General features: G+C 46.0%; 1 protein-coding gene across 1 annotated transcript; it reads left to right on the forward strand.

The window, feature by feature from the left end:
* Window positions 1-490: 490 nt before the first annotated feature.
* On the forward strand, window positions 491-1,332 carry LOC133762233 (testis-specific H1 histone). The gene has a single exon (XM_062195244.1). The coding sequence runs from the start codon at window positions 535-537 to the stop codon at window positions 1,330-1,332; it is 798 nt and encodes a 265-aa protein (XP_062051228.1). The 5' UTR covers window positions 491-534.
* The last annotated feature ends 8,924 nt before the right edge of the window (window positions 1,333-10,256 follow it).

Here is a 10,256-nt window from a genome sequence, read left to right on the forward strand (position 1 = left end):
CTAAACCTACCAGGTGTGAGAATCTGTGTTTAGGGTGGAGGGACCACAGTGGTTCCTTTATTTGCTTCCTGATCTTGCATGAAATCCTCAGCCCCAGAGAGTCCTCAGATACCTAACTGGTGGGACCAAACTCCTGAGGTTAGAGTTTATAGGGCTACCCAATTTACCTTTTCCGGGTACTGTATTACTTGTTTTGGGCGGTTGGGCGCAGTTTCTCTCATCTTTGGGAAATGTGGGTAGATGGTGGTCAGGACCATGGGAAAACAGTGGGCTTCAGAAAGCTGTGGAGATCAGTGAGTGGTAACAGAACCCTGGGAATAAGATTATTAGGCCTGTGCAAGCGTTGACGATTTGGATTGGCTCGGACCTAGAAAGAAGTGGCGTCTGATTGGTTATTAAAGGCAAAGGCCTAATTGGTGGGTCAGCCGGGCTTCTGTGCACTACCTTTGTGACGTGGCCCCTTGGTCCCCAGCCTAGGCCTTGCTTGACTGGGGAGGCTCAAAGCCAGCGGCCCCGCGGAGGCGGAGCGGGGCCATGGCCGAGGTGGCTGAGCCCAGTGGCGAAGGCCACGGCGCTGAAGTTAAAACCCAGCAGCCGGCAGAGAGAGCGCTCGCGGGCTCTTCCAGGCGGGGTCCACTCTCCGTGCTTAAAGTGTCCCAGCTGCTGCTCCGAGCCATTGCCGCACACAAAGGGCTGACCCTGGCGGCGCTCAAGAAGGAGCTGGGGAACGCTGGCTACGAGGTGCGCAGGAAGAGCGCCCGCCGATCCGGCGAAACGTCCCGGCCCGAGGTGAAGGGCACGCTCCTGCGGGTCAGCGGCAGCGAGGCCGCCGGCTACTTCAGGGTCTGGAAGATCCCGAAGCCGAAGAGAAAGCCAGGACGCCCGAAACTGGAGGAGGCTGGCCGCTCTCCGAGGAGGGCCCCCGCGGGGGCCCGGAGCACACGGAAGCGCCGCACGCACCGCAAGGCTTCCAGGAAGGCCAGGGCGGGATGGAGACGGAGCACGAAGGTAAACTCGAAGGCGAGGAGGACGAGGGCAAGAGCCAAGGAGAGTGTGAGAGCCAGGATGCCGGTGGACGAGGGCAGAGGCCGGACATCGAAGGAGGACACTAGGGCTGGGTCGCAAGAGGAGAAAAGGTCAAGCGTGAAGCAGAAAAGGTCAAGCATGAAGCTGAAGGAAGAGAAGAAGCAGGACACGGAGAAGCCGGTGAAGCGCAGCATTCAAAAGCCAACCCCGCTTAAAACCGAACGTGCGGCTGTGGGGCAGGGGAAGGCTGGCACGAGGGCGTCCGCGAAATGTGAAGGGTCTCGGAGTGCCACCGGGAATCCGTAGTGTGGGAGCACCTGCCCTTCCTCCGGGCCCAGAGGCCTTTCCTGGCTCTCACACTGTGAAATGGAAAAGTATTTAAAAGACCTTTCCACCACGTTGTGTCTGCTTGCTCTTTGCTGCACTTGCAAGGGGAGTGAGTGTGGGTGCTGCACTTGGAAGGGGAGTGAGTGTGGGTGTTCCGTGAGACCTGTAGCCGGCTGCTGGGGTAAGGGGAGGTTCTTTTCCTGCTGCAGTACCCGGAGAAGTGCCTTTCAGAGGCAAGAAAATCTCCAACCTAACAGGGTTAGACATCAGTGTTGAATTAATGTTAAGCCGGTGCCGCGGCTCACTAGGCTAATCCTCCACCTTGCGGCGCCGGCACACTGGGTTCTAGTCCCGGTCGGGGCACCGGATTCTGTCCCGGTTGCCCCTCTTCCAGGCCAGCTCTCTGCTATGGCCCGGGAGTGCAGTGGAGGATGGCCCAAGTCCTTGGGCCCTGCACCCCATGGGAGACCAGGAGAAGCACCTGGCTCCTGCCTTCGGATCAGCGTGGTGCGCCGGCCACAGCGCGCCAGCCGCAGCGGCCATTGGAGGGTGAACCAACGGCAAAGGAAGACCTTTGTCTCTGTCTCTCTCTCTCACTGTCCACTCTGCCTGTCAAAAAAAAAAAAAAAAAAAAGAATGTTAAGCACTCTGGCAAATAGAAATTGAGTTCTAAGGAGGAGGGTATGTTAGGAGAAGAGTAGATTCTCTTTAAGTAGAGTCATCCCACTTATCTAAAGGATTCTTACCTGAAATGCCTTTCAGGATAGAATCACTTCTCTCAAAATTGATTGTAATAAGTTTGTAGATTGTGCCCCGGATTGTTAGACTATTTGATTTTTAAAATGTACCTTTTATATTAATCTTCAGTTAAATGAGAGTGTGTGAAAACATCTAGCACAGGGAGTTAAGTAGTTATATGAGTATTCATATTGGGGTGATTATGTGCTATACTGTGTCAGTACCTGGTGGGACCACACTATGAGTTAAAGTTCTACTCTGACCTAAAGCTAAATTACTACTTAATCATTTTTTTTAATCTTTTATTTAGTAAATATAAATTTCCAAAGTACAGTTTATGGATTACAATGGCTTCCCCCCCATAATTTCCCTCCCACTCGCACCCCTCCTATCTCCCGCTCCCTCTCCCATTCCATTCACATCAAGATTCATTTTCAATTATCTTTATATACAGAAGATTGATTTAGTATATATTAAGTAAAGATTTCATCAGTTTGTACCCACACAGAAACACAAAGTGTAAAATACTGTTTCAGTACTGGTTACAGCATCACTTCACATTGGACAACACATTAATCATTTACAATTTTGATTTCCTTCTCTGCAAAATGTTGGAGTTGGGCTTAGATGATATTAGGCGACTTTATGTGTTGGTAAAATGATGAGGGGGCCTTAAACATGGCATCTACTTTGCTTGACAAAATTCAACAAAAAGGGCATTATCAACTAGAGAGAGGAAACTGTAATTAGGTCTTTGCTTTTCTTAAGAACAACAGATATTGAGTACGGTGTGTTGAGCCAATTTATAGCTGAGCTCAGAATGCAGAGCTTAGGAGCAGTGTGAGTAGTAATCATGCTATAGGACACAGCAGTGGTTATGAGGGGAGTAAACATCTGAGTAGCTGATTTAGGGAAAGGATCAGATATTTCTAGGTCAAGTCACAGGAGTGGGGGAGAAGACACACACCCACCCAGGAAGTACTTTTGATTCTTGAAAAGGGGTGAAGATGGTGATGAGCAGGTATTAGATCCTCCTGAAAGCTCTTTACAGCTCTATACCTGACCAAGCTTTTCCCCAGGACAGTTTAATGTCTTCTACAGTGGGGAAGAAGGTATGTGTATTTAAAAAAAGTGATGTTAATATCTGTCCTCATACACCCTTGAGAATCACTGCTTTAATTTTATGCAAAGCCAACTAACAGCAAGATGCTTACAATGAATCTTATCTCTGGGTGACCCAAACTTTGAAATTTCACTTTGCTGTAATTAAGTTTTTATGCACTTGAATATCTGAGTGGCACAGTGAAGTGAACCATCAGTGTAGGGAGCCACCTGAAAAGAATCAGTGAGAAAATCGAACACTGAACACAGAACAGAGCTAATCAGATGCCCACATTATGGCCGAGTATAATTCCCCTTTTTTTTTTTTCTGGGGTGTTTTTATGGAAAGAATAAAATGGTTTAGAATTAGAGCAGTTTATGGAAAGCCAAGATACTATGGCAAAAAAATGACCAACATGAAAGATCTCTATGAGTGAAATCCCAGTGGAAAGAAGGGGCCATCAAAGAAGGAGGTACCTTTCTCTGATGGGAGGAGAGAACTTCCACTTTGCTTTTGGCCCTGTATAAATAGTGATGGAGTGTGTGGACTCAAAAGGCTCCCATAGCCTTGGCAACTCCTGACAAGAGCCTTGGGTGATCACTGATGTCATAAATAAGAGTGTCAATGGTTAAATCAACAACAGGGGTCACTGTGTACTCCCCCCCCCATGTAGGACCTCTGTCCTTATTGAGTTGTACTATGAGGATTAATGATAAAAGTAATCTTCAAACAGTACTTTATACTTTGTGTGTCTGCATGAGTGCAAACTGTTGAAATCTTTACTTAGTATATAGTTGGTCTTCTATATATAAAGACAATTAAAAATGAATCTTGAAGAATGGGGTGAGAGGGAGTAGGAGGTGGGATGGGAGTGGGGGTGGGAGAGTGAGCACGGGGAGGGGGGAGAACCACTATATTCTAAAATCCACACATATGAAATTTATATTTATTAAATAAAAGTGTTCTAAAAAAAGAATTAGAAAGCATTTTCCTCCCAAGCTAGGATAGGAATGATATTGGCAACAATTGGTTGTCTGAATTTTCTAGGAATCATTACACTTCTGTTTGCATTATGGTGTCATAAGTTATGCAAAATTCCATTAATTCAGCAAGATTTATTGAATTTATCATTAAATTATTAAATACCTACCATCTTCCAGACCGGTGACAAAACAGCAGAGTGTCAAACCCTGATCACATATAAGTGACAGTTGTCATTTCAGGTTGTTTTTCGTCAATAAACTTTGGGAATAGCTACACTCCTGTGACATATAACCCACTGGTAACCTATCCTAATGATCCGGATCATAATGCTGGTTGAATACTCTGTCAAAGGAATTCCCAAGAATAGCTAATAAGTGCCTGAGATAGTCTGAGCTCTGTGCTTGGAATACTAAAGTGGGTCACGTGTAATTATCACTTCTCTGTGCCCAGTTTCGAGTGGCGTAGTTGGGGGTTTTAGTCAGGGCAAATGGAATGTCTCTGACTTCTTTTGCTTCTTTTTACTTCTTCTGCCTCATGTAATGCTAATTGGGTAGTTGTTGGATTTTAGAGTTGTAGTGACTCTTAGAAAACAGCTAGCATAAATTAATGTTTAAAAAGCAGTTAACAGAAATACAAGTAGCCATTTAAAATAAGAGGGTACCATTTTAATCATGAGAGAAATGCACATTAAAAATAGTATTGTTTATCAGATGGGCAAAAATCCAGATGTTTGAGAATCTCTCATTGGTGAGGCTATGAGGAAACAAGCACAGTGCTGGTGGAAATATAAAACATTGTAACTTCTAATGGAGAAAATTGGCCATCAAAACTATAAGGGGCAGGCTTTGTGGCACAGAAGGTTAAGGTGTCATTTGGGAGGCTCATATCCTGCAGAGGAGAGCTTGGAATTGAGTCCTGCCTCTGCTTCTGCTTCTGATCCAGCTCCCTGCTAACAAGCCTTGGAGACAGCAGATCATTACTCGAGTACTGAGCCCCGGTGGGACACCTGGATTGAGTTCCTGGCTCCTGGCAGCACTACCCCTTGTTTTCTCACACAACAATTTCCTACTCTGTCTTCTATGGTGAATGTGTCCTTGGGACCTTGTTCCTGCTCCAGCCTCCCCTGTGCCCGTCCTCTGGTACAGGGCAATATCCTGTCGCTGTGAACTTGCTGGGGAGAGGGTGGGGGGGTCCTTTTGTAGTCACCACCACCAGTTTGGGCTCTAGACTCCAATGTAGCACTCCAGATATTTCAAGAGCAGAGTTGGCACTGCACAACTTGAGACCAGTGGCCCTCTCAGACGGGACCTCTGCCTTGTATGCTGCAGCACCCAGTCTGGTGTCAATAGGTTGCCAGTCCCTGGCTGGTTGTGGAGTGAAGTTTCGGTGCCAAGCAAGGGAGATAGGCCCAGTGACACAACCTGTTGCATCTCAAGGCTTGTATTTCAGCATTGGTGATGAGGAGGCTTTGGCAGTGTGGAGGCAGGTGACTCAACAACCCCCTACCCCTCCATTTTTGCAAACTTTTCATCTGGAGAAAATCATGAGAATGCAGGGGAAGGTGGAGGACAGGTCCCAAAGAGGAAATCAGTGACTATTTCAGCCCAACCTTTAATTCCCTACTGGTTAGTCAATGGAAAATCAGGTTCCAAACCAGATACACTAGAAATCTGCAGGCATGGGGCAGTTGGGCATCTACCCTCAGCTTCCTGGAAGAGGCACCTGGAGACTAAGGATGGCGGCAAGGGTCACACACCATCTTGTAGCCTGGAACCACAGTGCCCAGCACATGGTGAGGATATAAAACTTCACTCTTAGGATTGAGACCTTGATTCTCAGGAGCCACAGGAGAAAGGAAGGGAGTAAATGACAATGGTGACATGTGGAAGGCTGTGAGGAAAGCTCTAGGGCAGGGGTGGGGAGAGGGCATTTGGATATTTATAACATCAGTCATGAGTCATACAGAATTCTCAACTTAAAAAGTAGCCTGCTTACAGAATTACTTACTTTTGAGTCCTGCCTATGGTTGTCCTGACAGGGCCAGATGTTTCTATCTCTGTTCTAGGTAACGGCAAAGATTGACCAGCAATAGGCACTCGGTGTTGAGAGGGTAGGTGATGTTTGAGAGAAAAGAGGCAGAGTGGTAGGGCAGCAGCTGAATTGTTACAGACAATCCAAGAATTTGGGGGAAGGAGGTGAGAAGTATGTGGACTTGGTCCCTGCTTGGTAGGCTGTTACAGAAGAAGTTGGACAGTAGACAGAGGGATAGAGGGATAGAGGCTCATGATGAAATGGAACTGGGCAGAAACTTGGAGAAACTATGATGGAGGAGAGGGATGTGGGCTGGGGAGAACACGTGCCTTTAGGAAGGTACAGCATTGCTCAGAGAAAACTAAAACTAAGCCAAGAAAACTGAAGTGAGAGAAGTGGAGGAAGAGCGCTGCCTGTTGAGAGGACGGAGGCAGTAACAGGAAAGAGGAGAGCCTGAGGCTGGAACTGAGCAATGGCATTCACTGCAACCTTTGACCTTAGAGAGCCCATGAACAGCTTTCTAACCATCAGCTCAGTGTGTCCTCCTGGGTTTGACTGGGGGAGGAACTGGGGCCTTTAAGGCACATCTTTCCCACAGCCTGAACTGGACAGAATCTTTAAAGCAGGAGAATGCATTTTTGGAACCATGGCTTAACTGTTTAGCACTTCTATTTAGTAAGCAATTTTGAGTCAAATCTGATTTGTGTCATATCTCACTAGGTTATTGTAGTTCCCTTCTGTACCTCTGGGTTCTCTGATGTTCCTGTGTCCCTTGCCTGTAAGGCATGCCAAAGCATGGCTCGAAGTCCCTAGCATGGCCCTTTATTTGTCTCTAATCCCATTGTAGGTTGGAAAACCTGGACCCTTCCGCAGTTGGCACAGCAGGTCTCTGCAGTTGTGCTGAATGTCAGCTCCTTCAGGGTACCTCATTAGAAGTCCTGGAGGAAGGACCAGGTACTTATCAAAGGAAGAGGTCTCCTTCATTTTCTTTGCAGGATCTGTTCCCTTCTGTCTATTCAGATTCTTTTTTTTTTTTTTAAAGATTTATTTATTTATTTGAAAGTTGGAGTTACACACACACACACACACAGAGAGAGAGAGAGAGAGAGAGAGAGAGAGGGAGAGAGAGAGAGAGAGAAGTCTTCATCCAGTGGTTCACTCCCCAATTGGCCACAACAGCTGGAGCTGTGCCGATCTGAAGCCAGGAGCCAGGAGCTTCTTCCAGGTCTCTGATGCAGATGCAGGGGCCCAAGGACTTGGGCCATCTTCCACTACTTTCCCAGGCCATAGCAGAGAGCTAGATCGGAAGTGGAGCAGCCGGGTCTTGAACCCGGCTCCCATATGGGATGCTGGCGCTACAGGCCAGGGTGTTAACCCACTGTGCCATAGCGCTGGCCCCTCAGATTCTTAAATGACTATATTTGAAGCTTCAGCCCAAGTCATTCACAGGAGTGTAGTAGTTGCCCCATCAAAGTTTCTGCAATTTGTGACTAACCCAGGTCTTTTATTGAGTTAAGGACGAGGGAAGACCTACGAACTAAGGAGCAGATCCCCTGGCCAGTGGTTCTCAAACATTAGCTTATACCATATATCTTGGAGGATATGCTGAAAGACTGCTTGTTGGGCTTCACATTGAGTTTCTGGTTTAGTAGTTATGGAATGAGGTCCGAGAACGTGCACATCTAACAAGTTCCTAGGTAATGCTGCCACTGCTGGTCTGAAGGCAACCTTTTATTTTTTTCATTTTTTATTTTTTTGACAAGATCACTGATGTTCTATGTGGTAAATTTCTACTTTCAGGAAATAAGAAGCCCTAATATTCAATATGTCCCACTGCCCTTGCTCAAGGAACCCTCTCTGCCTTGGTGCCCCCGTGGCTGAGCTCCGGGAGAACTGTCCTGAGCAAGATAAGCACTCCCACTCCCATCCAAATTCGACTTTGTGCTAAGTGTTCCTCAGTGTCACACACGTCAAGATCACACTGAGAACCATGTGCTGGTAAAGGGCACAGGGAAGAGAGGGCACTCTTGTGAGTGCAGGTGTATTAAGGGAATAGATTTCACTTTTCTGTTGCTGCCTAGTTCTACCTACTCTCCATTCAGTGTACCCATCTAAACAGAGATGGAAAGAACTTTCCTTTCAACCCCTCAGAGTCTGAGTTATAGGGCTTGCTTTGCCCTTGATGGATACAGTGACTTAATGGTAGGAGTGTTTTTGGGGACAGATTTTGTCCCAAATAATCACTCTCTTTTCTCCCTAAAGGCATAACATTGCTTTAGCAAGGGAATAGCTTTTTGTTCCACAGTTAGAGCTAAGGCTTAAAATGTAAATAGCCTTAGGAAAAGCTAACACTTTGGGTTACATTCTCTTGTGTAATGAATTCTGTGCAGAAATACTATATTGATATGGAAAGGGGGCATGCCTGGAATAGGGTAGAGCCAGAGTGACAGGTTTCTGAAGATAGACTTACAAGTTTTGCATCCTGCCCACAGAAACACAGAAACACTGTTTAAAGGGAATAGGGTAGACATGTGTCAAAAGTAAGTTGGCTAGAAGATGAAAGTTTGAGGCCGATTCACTGTGGAAAAAATACCATTCAATTCTATTCACTCATCTGATGGCTGTTGCTTGTTTATTTGTTGTTCAAGGGAGGTGGTATTGGACCGAGGTAGACAGAAGTACACCAGAAATGACCCAAAGTGTTGCTCCTTCTGCAGAAACTCTCTCAGGATGCTTCCCAGGTGGGTGCCATAACTGCATTGATATTTTGGGGGCTTTATGTCCTTATAATTACTAGTACAGATAAAAGACTGGCAGTTAACATGCAGTCATTCAGAGTTGCAATCTGATAGTAAGGAAAATCACTTCCTACAAGTCCTTAAAACATGGTTTGTGAGGAGCTTGATTTGTCACCATGTCAGATAATTTTTTTAAAATGTAGAGTAAAATATCCTTCCAGTCATTAAAGACCAGAGCCTATTCTCATACTTTTATGCCCCTGGTATTTTAGTCCTTAGGATATTTAGTGATCCTTGCCTTGTAATTCTTGACACAAATATAGTGGGTCAGGATAAGTCCCTTTCTTTGACCCCATTTTAGTGATTCTGTGCGTGGGCTCTGAACCTGCTAACATACGGATGCAAAACTGAATTGCAAGTGTCTTTTTCTCAAATGTGGGTTTTTGGTTTCTAGCAGATGTATCTGTGGTCCAAAACAGGTTCTGAACCGTTGCTTACATGGAGCTGATTTGTATTGAAGTGAGAGGGCAAAAGAAATGGCATAGTCAAGTTTTACCACTGAAAGCCCTTGCTTTCCTATTGCCTAGGGCATCTCCTTTTACAAACCCTGAGATGCTTTGTCTCTGAGTACCTAGGATAAGGCCCCCCTTATAAAGAGTAGGCCACTTTCCTTTATTCATAGGAATATAAGCAAGATATGTGCATTCCACGCAGAGAGGGAAGGCTGCTCGGAGTAGCAGAAGGCAGGTAGGGGAAGGGCTGCTCAAGTCATATATACTTTAGAAGCCCAGTCAGCAAAATGACCCTATTTTCAACTCCGTGTTGGTCCAGAACTCTGAGGTGCTGTTATTTGCCTACTTTTTCCTAAGAAAATTGAATAACAGCTAAATTAGATTGTTGCAGCTCAATTCCTCTTGCCTCTCTGGTTCATTCCATAAGTGAGAAATTTTGGTTGAGAAGTAAGTCTTAGAGAAAAATCAGAATATAAGCATTAAGGAAAAAAATCCCACCTCCATCCTCTTTGCTTCTCTTCCTCCATAACGCCAATCTGCTTTTACATGTAAGACAACTTTAAATTATTAGGTTGGTATTGGGGTTGGCATAGTGGCATGGCAGGTCAAGCTGCTGCCTGTTGTGCTGGCATCCTATTTGGGTGCCAGTTCAAGTCCTGACTAATCCACTTTTTTAAAATTTTGACAGGCAGAGTGGGCAGTGAGAGAGAGAGACAGAGAGAAAGGTCTTCCTTCACCGTTGCTTCAGTCTCCAATGGCTGCTGCGGCCAGCGCGCTTCCTCCTGGTCTCCCATGCAG

This window comes from Lepus europaeus, chromosome 6, assembly GCF_033115175.1.
Source record: "Lepus europaeus isolate LE1 chromosome 6, mLepTim1.pri, whole genome shotgun sequence".
Lineage (NCBI taxonomy): Eukaryota > Metazoa > Chordata > Mammalia > Lagomorpha > Leporidae > Lepus > Lepus europaeus.